Here is a 27,196-nt window from a genome sequence, read left to right as displayed (position 1 = left end):
AACTGTAAATGAGCTTGCCCACATTTTTCTGTTTTGACCATATGCCTTTTAATAACTAGGGACTGCATTGTGCTTACAGAATTGTCTGCATAATTATGAAAACCAGTGATCTTCTCTAAATCATCCAGGACAGATAATAAATTTTTCTGTAACAGACTTTGCAAAAAACACCACTTTGCAATTATGTTTTTAAACTATCAAAAGTTATGAGGCTACTTGAAAAATTACAGAAAATTAAGCTGGTACAGGTAATATTTCATCAATTTACTAATAAAAACACTTACATAAGTGGACAACACTAGAAGGCAGGCTAGTCCTAAACTAATAGTAAGAGGTAAGATGTATGAAATGTGCATGGGTGCTTCAATAGAGGAGAAAAGAAAAAAAAATAACATGCATTTCTGTAAAGATATAAATGCTAATGGTACGTTTTGTTCAAATGTTTTACATTCCCATTTCTGTTGAGTACCAGGTGGTGAATAACGTGAGGTGCAGCAAAGGTATTCTTTTCAGTTGGAAAGTTTATAATACTCTAGCCTATGTATTTTGTTATTTGCAATCTACTTACATGTAGTAAAATAATTCCTGCAGATCTCACAACACAGGAGTCCATTGAGCTTTACTATGTTGATATGTGTCATGTGTATAGACATGCACACCCACATCCTGCATTCATGCAGCACACATGAGAACACACCAGAGAAGGAAAATGAGCTCTAAAACCTTTAATTCTGCTGCTGCACAACATCTGGAAGTTCTGCTGGAAACCTTCCCAATAGGACAAGGGATAATGGTTTTAAACTGAAAGAGGGTAGATTTAGGTTAGACATCAGGAAGTAATTATTCACCATGAGGGTAGTAAGATACCAGAATAGGTTACCCAGGGAGGTTGTGGATGCCCTCTCCCTGGAGGTGTTCAAGGCCAGGTTGGATGAGGCTTTATGCAGCCTGGTCCAGTGTGAGGTGTCCCTGTTCATAGCAGAGAAGTTGGAACCTGATGATCTTTCAGGTCCCTTTCAACCTTAACCATTCTGTGCTTCTATTAAACCCCTGTCCACAGGTGCACCAGTAGGCAAAGGGATCAGGAAGGCAGCAGCCTTCCTGCTATGAGAGCATCCACTTCTTGATTTCAGAGGCCATGAATAAGAAGCAGAGTCATAACAACTCATAAACTGGAGGAAAGGATGCTATGTTCCACATGCTGGAAAATGCACAGACGCCTTGCTATTATTTTTACAAAATGTGAAAACTGTCATTCAGAGTTGCCAAATACTGTCCTTAATGTGTCAGCACTTCTGCACCCTACAAGAAGGCTTTTACTGTGGTCAAAAGAAATGCAGAAGAAATTGGAAAATATTTGTCTTCTCTAAAGGGAAGGAAAAAAAAAAAAAAAAAAAAAAAAGGAAAACAAATTACCTGATGCAGATTTGCTTACTTCTTGACAGGAGGGATGTCTAAATAACTCAGAGTTTGAGAGATTATAACTTTTGCCAAGGAAATGAGAAGTTTTCCAAAAACTGAGGAAACCTGTTGATCAAGAGTCTTGGAAATAAATTATTTGTAGGTTAAAAAAGCAAAAGTACAGAACTGGCTACGAGTAGTAAGGACTATACCGTGTGATTTGAGTATGTCTCTCAGCTCCCAGGTATGGGTCCCTCAACCTCGCTGTGTCCTAATGCTTCCTTGGGGAAATGCGTATCACTCCTTCTCACTTTCCTTCATTTCCTTTAGAAACAGAGGAAGAAAATCTGGTTGCACAAGAAATTAGAATTATCAGACTTGAAAAAGGGCTGATTTGGTGTACCAGTGTTTCTAGATCAGTTCTCAGGTAGATCTGAAGACATCATCTTTGTGTATCCCAAACCATTTCAATTCTTTGCAAAGTGAAGTTTATTATGGAGTTCTGGATCAGAAGAAGTTGTTTGGAGAGAAAAGTTTGAATTTACCTAGACATGATACAGTCATAGCCTGTTAACAGATTCAAGTACCATTTCAGTTTGACTGCAAGATGGATTAGCTTGAACTGCTGCAGAAATGCCCTGCTTGTCAATGATTGATTAATGATCCACAGGTACACAAGTGAGTGTCACAGAAGAGTTCGATCCTCGCCCCCAAAATTTTGGAAAATCAATACAGTTAGGAAGTGCAGTTTTCTCTAATTCTCCCAGGGTCCAGCAACAGCAATAGAGGCAACTTTATTTTAAAAAGAAAACCAAAAGGATTATTTTGTACTGCTGAAAAACTGAAACCATGATCAATGTACAGTGGTGCAGTTGCTGGAACGTCTACATACAGAGTTTCTCGGTAAATCCCAGTTTGTGGAAGGTTTACCTGTTGCTCATACTGATGGAGAATTTATTTTAAGCAAAAGTTATTGTGATGTTCTAGCTTATTTGATGGGTTCTGCCTTTGAAAGGAAATATACTGAGAAAGCCTTTGCTAAGTCCATGCATCACAAGGACGGGAATATCAGGTGTATCCTGTTGGGATGAAAAAGCCAGTACATGAAGCTCAGAATATAGAGTTCTGCTTTAAAACACTTGAGGGATGTATAGTTTGTAAACCTGATAAGACAGAGATACACAGGTGGTGTCTTGCTTTCTATGTGGGGGTTACCATGCCGTGTTATGGATCCTAAGTGTAGGACTGAAATGTTCCCTAGCAGATGCCTTCCCATTAAGCAAAGAGCTTTTTTCCTCCCCATTGGGCTGCAGTACATATTTAGAAAAAAGGTAAATGAGATTGTAAAATGAGAGGATGTAGCAGCAGACCTTTTTTAAAAACTTCAAAAGAAAACATGAGCACCTAAAGTGAAGAGGGAAATGACCTCTCAGAGTGCCCTATCCAGTCCTTCCTGAAAGCTGTGCTGTGTTCTGCTTCACATGATTTAGCAGCAGCCATTTCAGAAATAGCCTCAATGCCTTAAAAGGAGATATTCTTTAGACTAAATGCAATTTGGGGTCCTGAAGAAGTAGCATAACTCATAAAGACTAAGCAAAACATGAATGCTTTTAAAAGAGAGAAACTCTGATCACTGGGTTTTGGATAAGTAGTAAATGAATTTGGATTTTAAAAAACAACAACAAAAGTGCTCCAATCAGGTGGAGCATAAAAAGCCCTTCTCCAGAAGAGGAAAATGTTAGACCCACAGAGCTTTCTCTGTTTGCTCCTGAGGCACAGGATACTCTGCAAGAGCCAAATAAAGGAAGCTTGACAACTGTATTTTAGTTCTCATGCCCCACATGTATCTGACATGTACAAAGCAAGGTGACAAATGAAAATTAACTCACTTTCTAAAGAAACACTCTTTGTGATTGTCATAACATCACCTTCCCAACGACTGTAGCTTTGCTGTGCTACTTGCAAATCCCAAGTGCTAACATTCAGTAAGATTCTCTCCATCCATCTATCCATTCATCTATCCTTCTATTTATCTTCCTAATCTTGTAAAAAAAATACAGTAGCATGCAATTAAGATCCAGACAGTCTATGCCATTCCCATTGCATAAAAATCCCATGTCTCATGATCATCTTGTTTGATCGGTTTTTTATTTTGTTTTGTTGGTTTTGTTGTTTTTTTGTTTTTTTGTTTTTTTCTACAGCATTATATATTTATAGTCAGAGTCTTTGAAAAGTGCCTACAGAGGTCTCATCCAGTAGTGGAAAGAGAGAAAACAGTGCATCTTGAAATCACTGACCTGTTTCTATCTCCTATTAATGTACATTCCTCACTACGGACCAAAACTTTTCACCATGCAAGAAATCGTTTATCTGCACCTGGTTGTGCAGCTTGTAGCTCAAAATGTGCAACAGTGTCTCTGGATGCTCAGAATTACCTTCTTCTTTAATGGTCCATACTCTGTCTTAGTTTTCAGAGCCATCTCCATGAAACGAACATCTGAATTTGCAGACTGGCTCATTCCTATTAGTCTGTCATCTCCAGACACAGGCAGGGCAGTGGCTGTGATCCACAAAACATCCCTAAGCAACACATTTTCAGGTACCACCTTTTCTTTGCAGGATATCCTAGAAAGTGAACCAAACACCCAGGCTTTTTTTTGGGGGGGGAGAGAGTATGGTGCAGAAACCTGTTCCTCTCCTTTATATTACATGTGTCAGAAACACACAAGAACTTGGGACTGGAGCAGTGCTGATGCTTGAACAACCATGAAGCCAATTTCTGGGCAAACTCTGTTCACAACCAAATGAAATGTCTCTCCCTAGCACTGCTAGGGAAGACCTAGTGTTCTGTAACCAGTCCTCTGTACTGAGAGGTCCTGATCTGTGCTCTAAGGCAGGTTGTAACACCCCTCCTGAGTGAGAAATGCAGTGCTGGGTGTAGGGTGGACTACAGTCCTGGTAACAGCCAGGTCAGTGCAGGGGACATGTCAGATTCCAGGGGACAAATCACATCCTGTCACTTCTGCTGAATAGTACAGTGTGGCCTTGGACAAAGACCAGGATGTCAATGCAGCCTTTCAGGTGGGGTCGATGGAGTCATGGCAGGATCTGTGGACCATAGGATGAGGTAAAGCCTCCTAGGTTACTATACAGGTGATCATGAGTGTGTGATAATTCACAGTTCTCCACATTTAACTGATCTTAGCTGAAACAGAATTACATTATTTTATTATTATTATTTTTTTGTAAACTTACAAAAACTCTTTTCCATAACCTCATCTATGAATTAAATAAAAACTTGGTTAGGGTTGTGCTTCACTGTCAAAGCTCAGAGTAGTAGTGGGCATAAAGCATCAATAAAGTTACCTGGGAACATCAGTTCACCCAGCTCAGCAGACTCAATCTGTTATCAAATATTACATCAATATTGTAAAAGCACTATCATATTATGCCAGGCTGAGGGATTAGCAATACTGTTCAGGAGTATTTCAGTATCCTGAAAATCATCATAGTTAGTGAGTGAGGTGGAAACAGTTTTGAGAGAGTGGAGCTTACATGCCAGCACTTCTGAGCCTTCCTAGAAACTATGGACTGCCTACAGCCTTGATAGTCAAATGGCTACTGAAGTGCGAGGGATGACTTGATGAAGATTATCTGACGTACCTCATCTACGAAGGGCTCTGCTATATACCAGTCTGTAATCCTTGGGCAGGTGGCAGAATGTGAGGAGGAATTCCAGGTCCTAGGTCAAAACAGGATTTACAAGTCCATGTAGCTAAGGAGGACTTCAGGGCAGGTGACTTTGTTTGCTGTAGCAATTGATAATATAATTATCCTACTGGTTTTCATTCAGTAGTACTAAATCCTGGCTTTTCTTTATGTGAAAAATACCACTCAGACATTCCTTGCTCCTTTCTAACATTCCCACTCACTAGAATAGATAAAAATGCAGCCTTTAGATAAGGATAAGCTGTAACTCTCCTGGATTCTCAAACAGTAAATGTAACTCTTTCATTCTTCTTCATGGGAAAAAAATGGTGCATTGAAACAGCTGATGAGTTGCAGAGATGTCATCAAGTGGGGATAAAAGTAAAGAAAACGAACCCAGATGCCAAGTGTTGACTTTTTGCTTCTCCTTTGGATTGGAACATTGATTTAATAGATATTGCATTTATTTGTTGGGTTTTGGGCTGATGTTTTGGTTTTTTCCAAGGGAATAGAAATTATTTTGTTTATAGAACAAATTAGCTGTCTGCTGAGAACTGTACTCATAAGTCAGAGATGAATTTTCCCTAGGGTGAAGAGCAGAGGGAGAGCTAATGGTGAGAGTTTACAAAGTTCAAGTTTTTACTGTAGTCTTCTTCCTATTACCAGACATGACCCAAGAAATTAGGGAGAGTCAGTTAATGTAATCAAAAGCCAAACCTAACTGAATAAAAATAAATAAAATAAATAAAGACAGCAGTGAGATAAAAGAGCAGGGCTTTAAGGTTTGCTTAGATCTCCAGCTTCAAAAGTAGATTAATTCCTCTTGGAATCTCACACTGATGTGGATGGTCTTATTACCCTCAAGGCCTTTCACTCATGTGAGGACCCTGAAAAGAGTAGAATTCATAGCCCAAAGTCAGCTTCTGTTAACCAAGGACCATGTAAGCTTCACTTACCTCTGCAGAGGGCCAGTAGCCACACAGTAGCTGTTGCAAAGCACGGGCATGTGGGATTTCCCCTCTTCTCCAGCCCTTAACGATTTGCTGCATCCACAGTGGTGGGCCAATAGCGAACAGAGCAGGTAATTCTCAGAAGATCTTCACTGCTTTCTGGTAACTTACTCCATGACACCCATATCTCAAGTAGCTTGCTGATGAATGCCATCCCTGTCTTACAGAGAAGACCCTGTTTTACTGAGAAAAACCCAAAGAGGACATAACTATCTCTCCCCCACTAGCTCCTGTCTCAAATGTTTTGGTACTACACCAGGATCCAGCATCATAGGAGGCAGTAGAAGGCAGAAGCTAGTGGAGAAATGAAATCTCATACTAGAACTAGGGGTGACAGGGGCATCTCCAGAGCCTGAGACCCTCTGGAGGTAGTGGATCAGTCTCTACCCATCATAGTCCCAGTACTAGGCTGTAGCCTGTGTTGCACAGCACTGCCTGCCATGCAGTCCTCAGCTCAGTGCTGTACAGCATCAAGAAATTGCACTTATTTCTGTAACATGCTCTTAAAACACAGGTAGCAGACTCTTAATTTCCAAGCACAGTGTAAAAACATTTGGTGTCATGCTGACCCTGTGCCCTGTGTAGTGCTGCACTCACTGGATACAAGCTCAGGTCACCTCAATATTTGGCACACATGGCACAGGACAATTAGTGCCCTTTAAGGTTCAAGGCTGTGCTCTTCTACTGCTGCCCTTCCCTTTGCCTGTGCTGCTGCAGTAACAAGTGTCCCTCCTTCCCTTCCCTCTGCTTTCCATTTCCAAGTCCCTAGTTGCTCGACAAAGGAGGAAGCAACCTGGTCATTGAGCTTTTCCTTCCTCCAGCACTGCCTATCTCACACTAAGGGACTGATCTCCAAGTTAAGCACTTAGCTGTTAAATATTAAGGTCTGAAGATTGATATGAAGTATAGCAGTTTTCCCATGTACACAAATGTCTAACTGAGCCTTCCCACGATGTCTAAAACTTGTCAGATATTGCAAGACAGATGGGTCCCTGGTTCATATTGCCACTGAACACTACAAACAGCACAGGGAGTATCTATTTGTCCTTGTTAACAAAACCAGCAGGAGAGCATGGATGTCAGTAAATTAAATGTTTTCCAGTGTTTTCAGTACTAGCAGTTAAGTGACTTGCAGCCCATTTCCCACTTGCACGTCTCTCAGGTCCCAAGCAGATATCTGTAGGCCATAAATTTCCATCCCCCACTCATGATTGACTGATTTTGACTAAGAGATATTAATTCTTAATAGCAAAACTCCCTAAAAGTTCACACACATTCCTTTCCCAGTTTTTGACAAGTGCACTTACCTCATTCTTTATTTTGTCTTACCTTGGTCAAGTCATGAAGCAGAACAGAGCGTTCCTTTAAAGAATGGGAAATCATTTGGGGTCATCTAAAAATTTCTAGTGACTTTCAGTTCTTGAGCACTTGTTTATCATTTGCCATTTATATCTTCTTTTTGTGTATGCATTTTTTATTTCTAGCTATAAATATCCTTATGGCAGGGAGGAGAGGGGAGTTCTCTAGTGGATTGTGACTTGCTTTCATGGCATTTGTAATTTGTCAAACAGTGCTGGTTCAACTACAACTGCTGTATTGCTATTTCTGAAGGAAACTCATTTTTTAGAAATGTAAGGAAATAAAATCTGCCCTTAGATACATGCATACCAAAGCCTGATTAAATTCAGTGATTTCTACCACAGTTTTAATATCTTAAATTAAAGTGAAAAATGGAGGGGAAGAGACTACTGAATGTATTGATATTACACAGGTATCATGTAACTGGGAGCCATAATTTGGCCCAGAGGTAAAAAGCATGAGAAGTTCTATGAAAACAGTATTTAAAATATTCTTTTCTCTCTAATTTATCCCCACAGAAAAGGCAACTAGTTATAATGAAGCCACAGTCAGAGGAAGAGAGTCCCTGTGCCTTCAGCTGTCAGATCCTTTAAATACTCCATGAGGTTATGGGAGTCACATGCCTCATCATAGGAAGAGAAAACCTCAGCCATAACACTTTGGTGTGTGATGCTTATTGCAGTCCATGTTAAGAATAAAAAAACCCAAATACTATATATTCTGAAAGATTTACAGGCCTCTTCTAAAGCCTTTGAAGAAAGAAACATGTTATTGAAATCTCTCTTGTTCTGAAATGTGCTGGATCAGACTTGCAAATACTGTCTCTTCACTGAAGGAAATACTGCAACGAGCAGCATGCAATAAGCTCTACTCAGACAAAGGTATGCAGCACTGCACCTCTGTCATCAATTTAAAATAGACATTGACCTCTGGATGTGGATAAATACCCAGGAAAAAGGGTTTGATTGTATTCTAACAAACTTTTTCCAGAAGACTTGCTTTTAGTGTATAGGAGGAGGAATTTTCAAAGCAGCCAAGAAAATGTAGGAAGCAAGCATCTTCAAATCCACTGTCCCAGGATTTCCCAAGCCCAAACATTAAACGTCATAAATTTGAAAAGAGAAGCACATAATAAAAATAGTCAGAATACCACAAAGAAATATTGCAGTGGCAAAACAAAACAAAACAAAAAATCAACAACAAAAAAACCAACCAAACAAACAAAAAAAAAACAAAAAAAACCACAAAAAACAACACACCAAAACCGTTTAAAAGTAGCATCATATGCATCATATGCAAGAACATTATGGTTTCTCTGACTTTGTTGTTGAGACAGAGAGAGCAGGACTGCATTCACAGCAAAGTTACTACAGCTTTGGCAAGCTCTTACTCTTATACCTTTCTCTGAGATTAGCAGCATCCCCAGGGCAACCCAGTACTGGGAGAAGACAAGAATGGCCTTTCAGAGTCCAGTGCTCTCTGACTAGGTTCTTTTAGATATTCCACATGTGAGGGTGCAATGTTTAATATCAAATTTGCTAATTTAAATATAATTAATGTCACACGGGAATTCTGATTCAGCAGAGTGAAACAGAACATACTGAAATTACAACACCAATGTAAGTTACTCTGAGCAAAATATACATAGCAATTGCAATAAACAGTTTAATCACAATACCAGTGTGATTCCCACTATCAGTCTCTATAAGCTCACTGCCATGACACTGAGTACCCCTAGTCACTAGGAAGGAATATCTGGGTTGAAGCCAGCTTAAGCCCATTGTTCTCTTCAAAATTTGCTAGTTGCCTAGTTTTTTTACTCCTATGCTGGGCTGACCCACACATTCACTCCCCCCCCAGCTGCTCTGGGTAACTCAGGGAGAAATTCACACTCTTTTAATGAAAACATTTACACTATCAGTTGATCTATTCAACTGTTGATAACTGTTATCTAAAACAAAGGCCACCCTCCTTCACCAAGGAGTTCTGTTGCAAAGAAGTCAGCTTCTTCACATGGTCAGTCAGAGCCCACATTATTCCCTGAGTTTCATACGTACATCACAGGTCCCTTGCAACCCCCAACATTCTGTGATTCTGTGATCATCCATGACTGTCTCCTCTGAGACTTCTTCCATTTTAGGGGGTTATTGGTCAGTCACATGGCCCAAAATCTTCCTGCTCTGTCTTTTTCTTGTCCCCAGATTCTTCCGTTTTCAGTAATTTTAATTCTGCTATTGGTGTCATTGAAGACTGCCTGCTAATATATTCAGTTTTATTATAAATTAAGAAAAGCCTAAAATTTGGAGCTGAGGGACCAAAACCATTCCAGGTTTCAGCAAAATTAGAACATAACTAGGCAGAATCAGAATTTGGCCTGTGTCTCAGTCACATTCAATTAAATTTAACAGAACAATTGCTGGTTATTCGAAAAGCTGATGACAATATACTTTTGTCATTTCTCAAGTTTAAAATGGTTTTGTTCTTAGGTTTTGTCAAAGACTGAGTATGGTATCTCTTCCTGTTTTGACATTAGTATGCTTTCATTACCCTTAATATACAGTGAGCCAGCACCAAATTCAAATGCTGTCCACAAGACTTTTAAATCTTATTCCAAATATTTCAGATCACAGGTACCAAACTCAGTGGGTTGTAATGTCCAGACCTTTGAGGTGACATCTATCAACTTGCTACACCTTCACATGTCATGTAGGCCCAGAGAGAGATCCTTCTGAAAGCTGAATTACTGTGTCACTGGGTGCTTGGCTATGCTTTTTCCTCCTGCATTTCAGCAAGGCCAATTTGCAGCCAATTACTATAGCAAAATCTGCTGTGGGAGGAAAAGATTACTTTAATTCATAGTATCTCCAAGCTGTTTTTTACCCATTCACATGATCACACCCATGTGCTCAAAAGCACTAAGGCATGTACATCCAGGTCTAGCAATGAGCATCTGATGTGGATGCATTCATGCCCTTTAGAAGTGGATGCACTTGGGGATCTTTTGCCTCAGTATGTCAACTCAGCCCTTGTAAGTCTTGCTCTCCTTATCTGGTTATTTTATGGCTCCAGATCTGTTCTTCATCTTCTTGTCACCTTATCTTAAGGTCAGTTTGTTCCTCCTCTTTTTTCAAATGAAATCACACTCATAGAGCTATTAATCGTAGAATTATTTGGACTGGAAAAGACCTTTAAGATCAACAAGTCCAATCATTAACCTAACTCTACCGAGCTGGTGCTAAACCATGTTCCTCAGCACCACAACTACATGTCTTTGCTCTACCGTTTCATCTGCAGCTGTCACACAAATACCTAAATTCTTAAGTAACTCATATGAATCTTAATATCAATCTGAAATCTGCTTTATTGCAGTATAGCAGTAACGCTGCTATGTCACATCCAGGAGTGCACCCAGCTGCTGGTTGCAGTGTGTCACCCCATCGTCTCTTGCTGATGTGACCTGATGGACCCTGACTGGTGAAGGGACCATGGAATACAGCTCTGTGTGGCCACAAATTTCACTCAAAAAGAGACATCCTCAGCAAGCTCCAGAAACTCATCCATAGGAAGTGAGAAGCATTTCCATGATCCTTGAATACCCCATATTATCTCTGTTCTTTAGACCCCAATTGATTTGGAATACAAAACTGTGTGAAATTAATTTGTGGATTTTGGAATAGCCTTCAGGAAGAGGCCAATGTACAGGATATACGCCAGATATACAGGATTCAGGTAGGAAAATAACACCCCCCCATTAAATGTAAGGTAAACAGAAGGCCATATAAAACCACACCTGAATTCAAATGGTGATTAATTCACAGCTACAGCTGAGCAAAGGCTCTTAAAAATTCATGATGTTGGAACCAGTAAGCGAAATGCTGCATTTGGGCATACACTGTCCTTCAGTTCTTAAGCCAAGCCTGGATAAAAGGAAATACAATTAAAAGTAACATATCTAAGAGCGTTATTTAAAAGATTCTTTAAAACATCTTTAGAAGATGGCACTGGGGCAAGCAAATTGGAAATGAAGTCCCAATCAAGAAGGCTGTGCTTTGCACCACTGGAATGGTTTTATCACGAGTGTCAGAGGTCAGTGGGTAAGCATGAATCTTCATGCCATCCTCCTGTGGTTACAAAATAGACTGGAAAGCCCTTTGGCCTGCTAGTTATATATTTACCCACTGCATCAGTTCAGATGACACTCATTTTAGAACAGCTTTAGAACACAGGGAACAAGTGAAAATAATGCATATATCATATCCCTTTAATTCTTTGTCAGGTTGTCAAAACGGAAGTTTTATTTTACTCCTGAGAATGCACACCACAGAAGACAGATCATTTTGTCCTTAAAGTGCCAGCATTTTATAAAAATACGTTTGCCTAGTTGTTCCTGTGAGCTAGACCTCAGCTCCTCCCCTGAGTCACATCCCAATCAGCTGCACATTTTGCAGTACCATATGCTTCCTTTGTGACTGTAGACAAAACTCTCCAGAGGCTGCACAGCACAAACCACCTTTGATCTTCTCACAGAAGACACAGGTGATCAGCAGGGCTATCCAAACGCCCCTCAGAGAGTAGAGGGTGCCTGTGCTGGTGTATTCTAGCAGGTCCCTGGTACATTCTGCCTGCAGGCAGAGCCCGGCAGGTATGGAGGTCCTGTCCCAGTGTCAGTGCTGTGGCACAGCCCAGCTGCTTCCAAGGAGGATAAGAGGCAAGCAGGTCTGCAGAGAGACCTTGGCTGCCCTTGTCAGCTGTCCTATACCAGGATGCTAGCATAAACACAGCGTTACCTGTGCTGGAAAATGGGTGCCATTGACCTCGACACAACTGTGGTTTGTAGCAACCCCAGTAAGAACTCAGGGGTTAGCAAGAGTCAGGGACCACAGGGACACTGGATGTTTTGGCAGGAAAGAAAATTTTTATATATGAGCTTCACCATGCCTCAGGGCTTAGGGCTGGAGAGAGGTATTTGATCTGTTGTGTTGTTGTTTGTTGGGGTTTTTTTCTGACTTTGAGGAAGCCAGAAAAGCAGATCACGTGCTTGTAAAGTCTGTGTTCTTTCCTAGTAGCCCCAGCAATGTCATTACTTGTTCCCTGACCTGCAAATGCTGACGGCACCGTGTAGAAACAGAGCTGAGCAGCAGCACTTTCATGGTGAACACGTGTGAGATGACCTTCCTCATGCTCCTTGTCCCATCACCCCAGGCTATAATACGGCCATCCACACCACTGTGAGAGGGAGCAGCCCTTTACCATTCCCCCCGCCTCTAAGCAGGACAGATGACAATGCTATGGGAGAGCATGGATGTTCCAGCATAGGGAACATGACAGAGGTGGGCTGATGGAACTCTAATTCAGCCCTGACCCACTGTTGGGTTGTGCCCCAGTGTGACTGTGGAGCAGACAATTGTCCTTAGTGGCAGAGCAAAGTTGATGGGGACACGTTTAGCCATGGCAGTGGGCTCTGTGGCTGTGCTCCAGTGTCTAGGAAATGGCATGATGGCTACCTGCTGGGGAAGGGGGCTGCCCTAAACCTGGCAGGGAGAAGACAAGTTCAAGAGGGAGGGGTTCAGAATGCTGCCTGAAATGGTGCCAAAAGGACCTGTGCATACAGGGGATGCTGGGGACAACACGAGACAACAACATACTCTCACTGGGATCACACAGAAATTGGGAAATGGGCTACATTATGAAGACTGGTCTGCAGGTCAAGCTGTGCTTGCTGTAGGTACATCCAGAGCTGGAATGGTGTCCCTTTTGGGCCTCCTTCTGAAGGTGGATTTGGAGGAACAGGAGAGGGTCTGGTGGCAGGCTGCCAAGGCACTCCATGGTGTGAGGAGAGGCAAAGGGAGTGGGTTGTTTTCTTTTTGCAAAGGGGAGCCAGAGGGTGCTCCAGTAGCAGCCTGCTGTCCTTGAAAGGGCAGCTGCAGAGAAGATGAAACCCAGCTCATCTCCAGATGGCCACACTCCCCTCTGAGAAGCAGCAGCCATGAACAGCAGCAGAACAGCCTGCCCGGAGCTGTGGCAGATGCCCATCCTAGGAACCTTAGGCACAGCTGTGTGAACCCGTGGCTTTAGTGGGTTAGTATTGCTCTGCGGAGGTACACAAGCTGCCTGAAACCAAACTAGCACAGACTGAGAAGCCAGGAAGCCTAGGAGCTGCGTGCTGGCCTCTATAGTCCTCGGGGTCATGCAGAAGAGTCAGAGGTGGTGTGATTTCTGTCTCACATGTTTCTTCTCCCACTATTAAAACAACAGAATTGCAGCCATTTCCTTTCGTGACAAAGAGTGTGTGTGACCTCTCATCCCTTCCCTGCTGTTCTGCACGGCACAGAACACCGAGACACGCAGTGCAGGCAGACCAGGGTGCCTAGGAGAGGCAGTAGAGCTGGGCCTGTCTCAGGAGCAAGCTTCATTTTCTGTGCAAGCGCTTTCACTGAAAAGCACTGAGATGAAGAGATTAATCCTTTCTCATGACAAATGGTTACATGAAAGATGAAGGGTAAATTAATTGAAGGCAACCTTGCATAGCTGAATTCTTACAATCGGTATCTCCAATATGCACAGGACAGACAGGCATAAAGATCATAATATTAGGCTTGGAAAATACTTCTGTAATCTGATGGAAGTATTCTGTGATGCTTAGAACACAATAGCAAGACAGAAAAGAACTTAGTCAAGAAAATTATTAAAAAGACAAGGAACAGTTTTAAATGCTCTTCATTTCAAATCAGTTCTGAAAAATGAATACCCTCTTTCACTTTATTTATCTATAAATGACAGAATTTGAAGAAAACGCATTTTAAAATATTTATGGTTTGGCTTAGAACCGATGAATCCAAATGTTTGGAATGTATTATCAGTGTTTCTGCTAATGTTGGTCACTTTTTTCACTGAAATGAAAGCAGACACCTGAGCTTGAGGATTCATACCAGCTAAAACACCAGCTATTTTATCTTGTGGTTTTATTAGAGGAACATCTCCTAAAATGTTGGAAACTATACTCCCAGATCAAACTGGAGAGTTCTAAATAAAGGAAAAAGCAACCAGACCATGAAGGTGTAGTTAGTTGTAAACCATTAACACTAAAGGAGAATACTAATAAATAAATAATAGTTTATATCATTGTCTTAACAAATTGTTCTATGATAAAACTCTATCATTAGAAAATGATGCTTTAAAATCTTACAATGAAAGTATCATTATTAGAGCGGGTAAAAAAAGGTCTAAGTAAAAATATGTGCAGATATATTGACAATTTTAGTCAGCTCTTAATGTGAGAGATTGGTGTTAGTATCATAGTGGTGGATCAAGCTCAGAGCTCAGCCAGATTGAAGCATGTTAGTGCTGTGTTTTGAACCAGGAAAATTGTTGTTCTGCCAGAAAACACTAAGAATAAAAAGACAAAAAAGGCCCAATGCTGTTGTATTTCCCAGCTGCTGCTAACAAGCTCACTGAAAGGAGTCTCAGCTACTATGTGCTGTAAAAAGAAGAACCACAAAAAAACTCCTATTAATTCTCATCTCCAAGACTTTTTCTGCTTTATACACATATCCCTCCATTATTCGCCTTCTCATTGTCAAGGAAGTCAAGCCCCTGTTTTTGGAAGTGTTCCCATCCCAGCTTGCAATGTGTGGAAAAGGATTTTAACTACTTGTCTTCCAAAAGAGACCCTCATTCCCTTCAGGCCTACACAGAGGCAAGAGAGGGTGGGTACCTGCATCAGTGGTCTGGAAGACCTCACTTGAAGGTACTCCAGAGCACTTCTAGGGTGGGGAGACAGCCTGCCTGGCTACCCAAAGCCTTCTAATGTGGAGCTGGAGGGGTGAAGGAAGCATGTGTCCTATGCCCTGCTGTCAGCCCAGCAGTGGTGCAGGTAACCCCTCCCTGTACCCTCCTCCTGGGTCCATGGAGAGGGACACGAAGTGTAAGTGTCCCAGTGAATCTCTGCACTCCCTTGTATCCTTTCCTTCAGGAGGGTTTAAAAATTGCAATGGAAAGATACACTCAGGAACTCAAATCATGTGAGGACACACAGAGTTTATCATGTCAAACCAGCATGTCTTCCCAGCAGGAACTGGAGTGTGCTGAGGGGTCTTCTGGGGCACCTGGTTCATGCTCCCTGTTTTCCCTAGACTGGGGAAAGGCAGGCAAGAAGCCAGAGACACCCCTTTGGTGACTGCACTGTACATGGACTTGGAGGCACAGAGTTTGTTTCTTTTTTTTTTTTTTTTTTTTTTTTTTTATATATGAACCTGACACTTTTGGTGAAATAAGGAAACTTTTCAACAAAGATGTCTAGTCTGTTTGTGCTAATCCATTAAATCACTTTCACCTTTCATTTAAAGAGATGGGGGGCAAAAGTTATTGGCCAGAATCATTGCTTTCTTCTTTCTTGCAGTGCTTCTGCTCATGTTGAAAACAGCCATTGATGGCATCAGGTGCAAACCCTTTAACACTGATTATATTTTCCAAGTTTTTGTAATTGTGTAGTTTCTTAGGAAAGCAGGACTTCATGTACTGTATGTGGCAGAGACACTCAACTTTGCCCCTCCCACTTTCTTTCTTATTATTTTTTTTGTCTCCACACCATATTACCAAGAGTTTCAAGTATTATCCTGACCTTTTTTCTCCAGGCCTAACTCTTTGTGGATTAAGATATGTCTTTCTATGTTGTACACTGACCCTTAGGATTGTATTATCTGAGTTGCTTGAACATTCTGCCTAATTAAGGATTTTCTCACAAATCCACCTTTAAGCACAAAGGAGATGAAACCCAAAAAGGTTCAGCATGCACAGATGGAGCACATGGAGAGATTAGATGTAGAAGTCATTCCCTCTTTGTAAGGCCAGAGTTGTCATCTGGGTGTGAGGATGTAAATTGACCTCTAGGCTCATTTTGGTTTTGGTCTTTCTTGTGACATGACAAACAAAGGCACCAAGCTGGCAGAACCTTTGCAATATGAGCCACCCTTTGCAGGCTATTGAAATAGCATCATCAGCTCCGTTCAAATTAATATGATGCTATTAGATGGTAACATTTTGTAGTTCCCCTGAAATAAAGTAAAATTCTGAACTAGTGATGCAGAGGCCTCTACGGAGATCTGACAGTAAAACCAACAGCGCCTGTAGAAAGCCATCTGCAGTACAGGTGTAGCAATTTGAGCTAGTTTTCTACCTGCCATTATGTAGTCTTCTGGTCCATACATCAACAGAGAGAAGGACAGCGTTCTTCTGATCAGATGTTGACATCCTCCATATGATGACCCCTTGAACTCCAAAAACTTAGCTCTGCCTTGGCTACACAAATAATCACCCTTGCTCAGATGGACAAACCTGCACTGTAGGTACATTCACATAGTTGAATTCCACCTTTGTGTCCTCTAGCTTTGAGTGCCTGTATTGAGGCACTTGGGTCATAAACTTGGGAAGACATGAGAATCTGTTGTCTACCTACACTACAACTCACACCATGATCTCTGTGAGGCAGACCAGTAAGTGTTAATGATAAACTAACAGCTGGTAAAGCTGGGACTCTTCCTGCTGCTTTAGATCATCTCATCTCCAGTACAGCATATTTAAAACATAGCTTTTCAGAGGAAGTGCTGTGATAGATGAAAGGAAAAACAAAAAAAGAGAACAAAATCAGACTTTGCCCTCATTTTCCCAGCCTCTATTTAATTTAATAACATGTTGCTAACTGATAAGCTTCAAACCTATCAATTTAATAAAGAACATCTATAACCATAAATCAGAACTTAGGATTCTTGAGCCTCTCAACATCAGCTTCCTGCAAACTAGGTTATCAGAGATACATAACTTAACCTCTACTAATTTATTTCAAAAAAGACAAGTACTAGTTGGTTTGGGAAAAGACATTATGTATAGAAACAAAAATGTTATCTTTTCCTTTTGTTTCTCATTTACGGCATGTAACTCTCTGTTGCCCTCACAGTGTTTGGAGTGCTGGAGATAGCAGGACTCCAGAAGGACTGAAAGCCACATGAATACACAAGTGTTTTTTTCTGAACTGAATCCTTAACTGTAGCATCTTGTGTGATACTTGGAAGATCTCCTTTGCATTTCCCTTAGTGTTTTGCATGGAAGCACTGAAATGTCTCAAGTTCAGAAAGTATTACGCTGGCTGTTTAGTAATGTTTGCTCATTCTCTAGTAGAGAATTGCTTACATTAAATATGTGGCAAATTAGTCTGATGATTTGATTTCCTTATTTTTCTGACCTCAGCCAATGATGAGTGAATGATTATTAGATATTTCCTCTGAGGTGACCAACACCTGCAATATTTTAAAGGATGCATTTGCCTGTGGCTAGCCCAGTTTGCAGGTATGTACTGCAGAACTCTACCTATTTTAGAGTGAGCCAGGAGAGAGCATTTGCTATCCAACTTTTTGTTACTCTTTTCATTATTTTGTACAGTTAGCATTCTTACTTAGAAAAACATCTGAGCTGTGCCTATGCAAGTTTCTCCTTGTGATAAGAATGCCAAAATACTAAATGCTTCCAAATCCTTTGGGTTCTTCATCCACCATTCCTCACTTCCACAACATCTTCAGCCAAAAGCTTTCTAGAATACTAAGAAAACTGCTGCCTTTTAGCTTGAAGATTTAGGCATCTGCTATGACCTTTAGCTTGACTTTATCACCTCTTTCCAAAAAGAGGATTGGTATTTAGGTTTCTTCCTGAAAGCTCTGTGGTTGTCCACATTTCCCACAGAGCATGTCTGTACTGTGGGGGCCAAGACCCTACAAGTCACATGTGGAATGCCTAACTTGAAGAGATGGTTGTCCTTTTTTAGACATAGCCTTGTAGCTAGCCATCTCAGCAGAGATACTGGATTTGTAAGGAGCTTCATATGGCTACAGTTCCAGGAAACAAGGGGCTCATTTTCTACATACATAAAGCATATATTACAATTGCAAAATGGAAGCATCTTGATACTTTCAAATCACCTTTGGGCTAAGACATGTTTATTTGCTCCCCGAGTCACCAGTTCATCTCTCTCCAAATATTCACTGTGGGTTTTTTTCATTTGATAGGATCCACATTCCTCCCTCCAGAAGGAGTTTAAAATGAATGCAGTTTAACAACAATCCTGCTACTGTGGCCCCTGTTGTCCCTGTCCCCATTCTTCCTGCAGCTATCACTACTAGGGACAGGAGAGACTATGGCAGGAACCATCACAGCAGTAGTGGTAGAAGAGGCCTGGGCAGCCACTCTGCCAGCCTCTGGTGACCTATTCCTTATCTTCCAGAAACCAAGTATTTGTAATGCCAGTTTTACCTCATTTTTTTCAAAGGTGTAAAATCTGATGGGTCACCTACAGCCTGCATTGCCAGTGCTTTGCTTAAAAAGAAGTATTAAGCTCAGATGTAGTACTTATCCATGTGTCATATAAGAACTTACTAGGAAGATAAACACCATTACCTTGAAATAGACATGGATCACTCAGACACAGTAAATTAACCTGACCAGTACTAGCTATGTGGCCACTGTCACTTGGAAGTGAAAACCAGACTTCCCAGAGTCCTGCCAGTGCTTTTCAGAAATGGAGTAACCCAATGAACTGTGTCAGGAATTCAGCTAAAAAATGTTCTTATGAAGACCTGAGACTAATTTGCATGTAAAGTGTTACTCCAAGCAAGTTTATACTAAGACATGGCAAGTTACTGAGCAGTTGTACCAAAACAGCACTACAGTATTAATCCATTAATACAATACCAACCCAGGACTGGTCCTGGGAGAGGCAGAAGCATGCTGGCTGTGTCTAACAAAGCTCAGCAGGGACTAGCCAGAATTGTTGTTTGCTTGCTTTTTACATACCTGCACAAACCCTTCTATGTGACTTGCATTACCCTCAACAGTTCCCTGACTTTTTCTGGACTAGTTGAACCTATTCTGTCAGGGACTGTCAGCAGCTGGGAGTGCTCCCTTGTGGAGCTGCTGTGACCTATTCCTGAACCTTTAAACGTGTTCATTTAAACAGTCTGTAATTCCTTTACCCAAGTAGCAAGTGCTACATTTCCCAGTGAAGCCCATTTCTAAAGAAAACCACAGAAAACTATCTTGTAGCAGTAACTACAGTTTCAAATTGGTGTTGAAACACGTGAACTCCTTTCTGCGTCCCTAGCCTTCCATGTACAGACGGGACTTCCCATGCTGTACAGAAGGGCCTGTACCACTGAAACTCATGCAGACAATTTTTAGAAGAAGATGTGGTATTTAATTAGTCCTCTCTGTGGGTGGAGAACTCAGCCTAAGACAAATCTGTAAGAGCTTCGCCTACACAGTAATCAACTGTATTTCAGTAACAGCGCTACTGGGTTCCCTTCACAAAGTTGGGTCACTGGTACATGACCTAGGATGACATCCAGCTGTGCAGCTTCTTTCATTCTGCTCTGGTTGCCATGTACATGAAAACCAGCTGTGCAGCTCCTTTCCATAATAGTGCAATTTTATAAGATCCTTCAGTCTGGACAACTTGGAACTGACTGTAAAATTTGCTGCAGACAAAATCTTTGTCTTAGCAGGATCAAATAAGCATTTTTGTCTGAGCCAACAATACTTTTACCTACAAATTCAAAAAGAAATGAATGGAGAAAAAAAAGCTTTTTAGCAATTTAGGTTTCTTATTTAAAAGAACAAAATCCATTCCACTTCTGTATCCTCTCATGTGCTCCACTCCTGCCATCTAATTGTTTTTAATATGACTTTTCTAGTAACACCAGCAGAGAGCGCAGGCTGATCCAGTCAATTGTGTTGTACGTTAGAAGCTAAATATTTTGTTTGCCCAAACTAAAATAAAAATATAAAAATAAGCCCTCTAGAAAGTGAACAAGTGCTGTGTTATACGTTTTAACAATACTAGCAGCACGTAGTGGGAAGCCAACTGCACATTCCTTCTTTGCACGTCCTTCATGCACTACGTGTTATTGCAAAACATCTTAGTTTTGTTCACTCCTTAAAGCTTTGCAGGGAAACAACTCATTAAAATTAATGGTGAAATTTTACAGTTTGTAAAATATATGGAGTATCACCCAATGTGTTTCTGGCCCTGCCAGATCTTGTCAAGTGAAAGAAACAAAACGCCTCTCAGCAGACAAATAATACAGGTTTATTAGAGCTTATTTCCATGTTTTGAACGTGCAATGGTTTCACAATTACTTGTTTCCTTCTGTTTCCATTCCTGTGCCCTCATGACAACCCAAAGTAGCTGTTAAAAAAAAAAAAAGCATCTCCACAGATTAACATTTTAAACATATGGGCTGTATCTTCCAACATTACAATTATGCAAAAAAGCAAAACTCAGGATGTACAAAAAATGCCTGGAATCCAAATACTGCTAAATACAGTCTGATAATTTTATAATTTATTACTTTGATAATTGATAATTTAATTAGAGAAACTGTGGAACACTCATAGGGTACATTTATGCTGACAATTCCCAAGTGTAAGCCAAGGTTTTCTAACATATTTGAAAGAAACTGAAAATTGTCATTTTGAGGCTGTTAACTTTTTTTAATATATATTGGTCATTGCCCAGTTTAGTTTTATAATCCAACATTATCCCACACTTTTTTTCTCGTCTTCTCTCTTTGAACATAAAGTGTAATAGAAAAATAATTCTGCAAATATGAACATTCTGTTAGCACAGCTTACTGGTTTTTACTTTATACTTTATGTACAAATAAAGTAATAACACAAATAGAAAATTAGGAGAAGAATAGTGTACTTAACTTGAACCATCTGCAATTTCAGTAACTTTGAATTACCTACTTGCAAAATATATGCAGTACATGTAATGTGCACAAACACACACACACCCAATGCCATGGCATGCATTTTTTTTTAAACTAAAATCTAACCTTAGGCTCACAAAACTTTCACCCATAACTGGTGAGAGCTGTAGTCACATCTGTGCACTAAAGGTGGTCAAAAAGATAATCTGTTAAATATAAGCCATTACAGAATGCTGTCCTTTGGGCTCTACTGTTTGGGACAACAGCAAAAGATTTGAGCAGATCACCCTCCTGAAAAGAAGAAAACGGTAACAAGAAATGTAGGAGAGCTAAGATTTTTCTTTAGTCACAACAAAACCTTTTTTTTTTTTTTGTCCTTATTATTCTTCCTTATATTATTCTTCTCTAATCTTTTCCCAGAACAATTAGTGGTATGCCTGGGAGCTCCCAGAGTGGATGCCAGGTTGAATACAGTCTCATCTGGCATCAATTCCTATTAATTCCTGTTACCATTATTGCAAGAGGCATAGGGCCAGCACCTTCCTCACCAGAGGCCACAGTTGAGGCTCCATTTTTTTCTCTCCTCGAGCAATTAGGAAAGAAATAATCTTGTTCATCTGGTTTTGGTGGGGAAAAAGAAACCTGCCACTGAGGTTGCTCCTTGCAAATACAAGCAAGCACAATAGGCAGCCTTGCACATACCCCACTGCTCTAGAGAGCCAGGTGAGACAGCAACAGAAGTCCTGCATAGTACCAGCAGAATGCTTGGATTTCAGCCTCCAGAGAGCTCAAAAGCAGACAGATAGCTTTACTTCTCAAAGAGATCCTCAGGACTTTAAACCTACAGAAAAGCTTATGAAAAGCTTACTCAAGGAGCTTCAAAACCCAATCCCCAGATAAAAGACAGACTCTATAACAAGACATACTGAGATTACAGCTGTAGAAACTGCATTTGACTTGGCATGCATTGTAGTGAAAACAAGCACACCTTGAATGCTTTATAATTAGTACATGGGGCATGAGGACTTTTTATTGCAATTTACTACCAATTTTGAAGTCTATATTGTCATGATGTGCCAGAAAAACCTACCTCAAAACAAAAACATTGACAATTTGTATATGTTCCCAGAAGACTTGTAAATTTGATTCTCAGACCTCTGTCTTGGAATATACTGATTCTTTAGCTTTTACCAAACAGCCACTTTCTCCTGAATTTATGGAGCTATTTGCTTGACAACCGAATGTGGCTTGATCCTTGCTGTCTTAGTGAAGAAAAAAGAAAAATTTAATTCTTACCCATAAAGCAAGTGGTTCTGGCATTCAGGATGACTTTTCGCGCTGTAAATGTTTGTAACGGCACTAAGCTAGTCATAGCTTGTCGTACTTATTTATTAATGTGGGGGTTTTTTAACTAGTTAAAAAGAAGTCAAAGTAGGTGCAACAACACACACACACAGCTATGTAACTTCCATCAACATGAAAGGAAATGTCACCCTAATAATAAAACCTCACAATACACATACAGACATTGACAGCACTGCCTTAAATTTCACGAAGAAGAATTGCTAGACCTTTACAAGATTAAGCAGTATGATCAATTACATTCTAACCATGTCTAACCATGTTGCTTATCTGGACAGTCAGGACTTTCTCCCAACTCTTTTCTTTTTGTGTTTAAGACTAAATTGTGATCTTGTTCATACCATTTTTTTTCCCTGTGTCTCCACTAGACAATCATGAGAAGTTTTGGGCATTAACACTGGAGAGCCCACTTGCCCTGACACATGCCAACTCCACTATTTTTACCACTATGAACAACAAGCAAACAATACACTTAGTATTTTAGAAACAAACAAAACAATTCAAATCGTACTATCTATTTAGAAAAATAATTGCTTTATTGTTGTCACGTCTTCCTGATCAGTTGCACAAGTTCTAAAACACCTTTCTGAAAAGAATTTGTGCTCTGCAGAATAGCTTATGGAGCAATGTGGAAAGTGTTGTCTTATGGCCATCTTAGTCATTCCTTGCTACAATGACTGGCACCTTTGACCTGCATAAAGTGCAATGCTGTCACCTTCCCAAGTGCTGTTATGGGGCTGCAAGCCCTGCCTCCCCTGGGGCCTGTCTCAGGTTGGGATGGGGATGAAATTGGTCGATTTGGAGTGGGGTGACTCTCTCCAGGTGTTCAGGCTGTGGGTTGGGCTTCTATTGTTGGTAAATGAAGTCTGTCGCCTGCTGTTGCTGTTTGAGTCTTCTTTACTAAGCGTTTGCTTTATTTTTTGGCAGCAAGGGAAGCTCTGCAGGCAGTCTTGCAGGAGGTGCCCGCTGAAGAACATGTAGATCCATGGGTTACAGCAGCTGTTCAGGCTGGCCAACAGAGCCGTGACGGTAGTCGCGGTGTTTTCAGAATCTGGGGGGGTGGAAGAAAGCAGCTTAATCATCAAAAGAACATTTGCACCATTCAGTCAATTGCTTCATTAATTGCTGGATGTATTATCCTGAATAATTCTAGTCCTAGAAGTTGAGCAGCAGCATCTGGAAAGAATGAGGATATCACCCGGAAAGTTCTTACTTACGTAAGGCTGTCAAGGAAGTCAATGGGAATTCTTCTGAACAGACTTCAAAAAGCTGTTTCTGAAGAAGTCGTGGGGCAATCCATCCACAATAATGCCTTAGTGCCATTTCCACTGGTGTTAATAGATGTGTGGATAAGATCATAGTCTAAATAGGGAATCATTTTTATTCAGACTTTCATTTTGAAAACCGGTTGCCCTGGGAGGCAATGGCAAAATGCCCACCGATTTCCCACTGCTTTCAATAACACTGAATTTTGCTGTAAATACTTGCATGCTGGAAAGTGTTGAATGCTCAAATAGCTACTGGCTTGTGAATCAAATCTGGATTTCAGAGATTACACAAATTATATTTAGGGGAAAAACAAGAGTTAACACTATGCCAGAAACCCGTTATGGTCTCCTACCTTCAATAACTAGTTAAGTTATTGAAAAATATATCTTTATATATATTAAGAATATATCTTTATTCTAAACCATTATTATTGACCTTTCTTTGTAAATATTGAATCTCCAAAGAAGCATAACTCCTGTGTTACACAGTTCCAAAGATTTAAAGAACGTCTTTAAACAAACCTACCAAGTACCCATCTGTTCAAACAGGTTTGCATGTCTTTTCAAGCAGAAAAACTCAACACCCTCTATTTGTCTCCTACAAGCCTGTATTTCTCTGCACAGACCTGCATTTTAGGCTTGGATTTAGTCCCATATTAGGGGCAATCAATACTCTTACTAGATTAAGTGATCATTTCAGGATAAAAAACTATCAAGAAATCATTAATTTCAACATTTCAATTTGTTGCCTTCTCATTAGGAGGAAACAGGGTGCATGTTACTATGTTGCCAGCCATTCCCTATGTAATAACTTTTAAACTCCCCAATTATTTTCATCCAGATTGAACAGGGGGACAGGCATCTCCAAAACACTAAATTGCCACTGTTTCATGAGAACTGGTGGCTGGCTGAAGGGGCTATTCAGAGGTGACTGCCCTGTTGAGGGGAAGGGTTCAGGGTGGGCGCAACCCCATTATTAGCAGGGAACGCGAACGCAGGGTGGTTACGGGAACAGGAAAGAAGACTTCGTAATTTCCCTGCTCATATAATGACTCGTGACATATATCGTGTGTGCTTAATAATCACACAAAACATTCCTAAAGTTTAATTAATTGGCGGCTTCAAATGGAGGAAAACGTTGCTGGTCCAAATGGTCTCAGCAAACATTTTCCTTCCCATCCGCTCACTTTGCTCTGGATGAGAAGGCAGCGGCTGCCTCTCCTTTCGGGGGACTCGGCTGCCACCAGCAGCCACCTCGCTCCGGGGGCCGAGCCCAGCGCCGCCGCCCGGGCCGGGAGCTGGAGCGGTGCTGGCGGGGCGGCCCCGAGGGCAGCGCCGGCCCCGAGGGCTGCCTCGCCTCGCCGACCGACGGCACCGGCGGGACGGAGGGCCTTTAGCCTCGATCCCCCGGGGGAGGGTGGGGGAAGGAGGCCCTTAGGCCGCTATTCCCCGGAAGGGACAGGGGCTCATTCAGCCAGACGGCGCGGGACGTCCCTGCCCCGTCTCCCCCACGCTCGGCTCAGGGCAGCGAACCGTCCCGGTAAAGCTGCCTGCGCCCCGGAGGACCCCAAGGCGTGTCAGTGCGGCCAGAGGGGAAGCAGCGGCGTGTGTCCCCCCCGCGGTGCCTGTCGGGGGCCACCCGTCACCTACCGACCCAGGAGAAGCGCTGGTCCCAGACGGACCACATCTGGATGGTGAAGAAGGGCGCCCAGCAGACGACGTACGCCGAGACGATGACGAAGGTCATCTTGACGGTGCGGATCTTGGCGCGGGAGATGGTCTTGACGCTGCTGACACAGGGGGCGAGCAGCAGCCCCCGCCGCGGGCCGCCGCTCCCCCGCCGCCCGCCGCCCCCCGCCGCCGCCTCCCCCGGGCGCGTCTTGCCCCTGACGTTGCGCCAGATGCGGTAGCAGATGAAGCCGTAGCAAGTGACGAGGATGAGGACGGGAGCGACGAAGATGCCGCCGGTGATCCAGGTGATGTAGGCACGGGGCCCCCAGGGCATGATGAAGTGCGCCCAGCAGTCATAGACCTGCGAGCCGCGCTCCACCTCGCTGAGGGAGAAGATGAAGTACTGGGGGGTGCTGAGCAGCAGGCTGAGCGCCCAGGCCGCCGCGATCATCCCGTAGGAGCGCTTGGTGGGCTGCTGCAGCGTCTTCAGCGGGTGGCAGACGGCGATGTAGCGGTCGGCGGTCATAGCCACCAGCATGTACGCCGAGGCGAACATGCCGAAGACCTGCAAGTGCTTGACAACGCGGCAGAGCCCGTCGGGGCCGTGGAAGCGGTGGGTCACCTCCCAGCAGAGCTGGGGCAGCACCTGGAAGAAGGCCACCACCAGGTCGGCCAGGCTGAGGTGGCGGATGAAGAGGTGCATGCGGGACGCCTTGCGCGGGGTCCGCCGCAGGGCCAGCAGCACGCTGCCGTTGCCCACCACCGCCACCGCGAAGGTGACGGCCAGCACGGCGATCTCCAGCTTCGCCAGCTCCTCGTCTCGTCCGAAGGGGTCCCAGCCGCCCAGGCTGCCGTTGGGCGACCCCGACCACGCCTCGGGGCTGGGGCTGCTGCTCCCAGCGCCGGGTTCCGCCGCCCGCCACCGGCTGCCGTTCCCCGGCGAAGGTGCCGCCCGGGGGGAGGCGGCGCCGCCGGCGAGGCGCATGGAGGGGCTGCCCGGTGAAGCCCGGCCCGGCCCGGCCCGACTCCCGCTCGGCCGCCGCCGCTTCCCGCCGCCTCCCCGGTCCGGCGACGCGGAGCGCCGGGCCAGGTGCCTTTATCCGCCGCCGCGGGAGGCGAGGCGAGGGGGAGCTCCCGTGCCAGTGGCTGCCCAGCGCCTGGCGCCAGCCCCCTCCTCCCCCGCTGCCGCCGCCCCCGCCGGCGCGGGAGGCTCGTCCCGCCGCGGCCCCGAGGGCAGCGCCCGGCCCGGACGGCGCGGCTCCGACGGGGAGCGGGGTCCGCCACCCCTCCCTGCCTCCGTGGGGTGGCAGTCGGAAGAGCTGCCCGGAGAGCTCCCTCAGGGCCAATTAAAGCAGCACTTAAAAGTTTAATTGAGAATAGAAATGTTGCCTTAACCATGCAGAGCGGATGAGGAGGAGCTGTTCCCAGCGCACCCGGGTCCCTTTCTACCCCAGGCACCCGGGCCGGTCCGTGAGAAGTCCTGGTTTGAGTCTAAAGAGATCCCACCTGTGCCTTGGGCATTTCACAGTCATGCTGGGCTAAATAAAGTGAATGATTAGGAAAACTAATGCCGAGTTTGAAAGCAACCCACTAAACCTCATGTTTTTCAATACTTCAGGATTTCACCCGGGTCAATACATGTCAATAACTCCAGACATTAGCA

General features: G+C 42.9%; 1 protein-coding gene across 1 annotated transcript; it reads right to left on the bottom strand.

The window, feature by feature from the left end:
• Nucleotides 1-22,836: 22,836 nt before the first annotated feature.
• AVPR1A (arginine vasopressin receptor 1A) lies at nucleotides 22,837-26,518 on the bottom strand. The gene is made up of 2 exons (XM_051619232.1): nucleotides 25,513-26,518; nucleotides 22,837-23,645 (listed from the first exon to the last, which is right to left on the bottom strand). The coding sequence occupies exons 1-2, from the start codon at nucleotides 26,516-26,518 to the stop codon at nucleotides 23,362-23,364; spliced, it is 1,290 nt and encodes a 429-aa protein (XP_051475192.1). The 3' UTR covers nucleotides 22,837-23,361.
• Between the last annotated feature and the right edge of the window lie 678 nt (nucleotides 26,519-27,196).

Source organism: Apus apus, chromosome 1 (genome assembly GCF_020740795.1).
Source record: "Apus apus isolate bApuApu2 chromosome 1, bApuApu2.pri.cur, whole genome shotgun sequence".
NCBI classification, from domain to species: Eukaryota; Metazoa; Chordata; class Aves; order Apodiformes; family Apodidae; genus Apus; species Apus apus.
The sequence above is the reverse complement of the archived record's forward strand: the minus strand, read 5'-3'. Positions and strand labels throughout refer to the sequence as shown.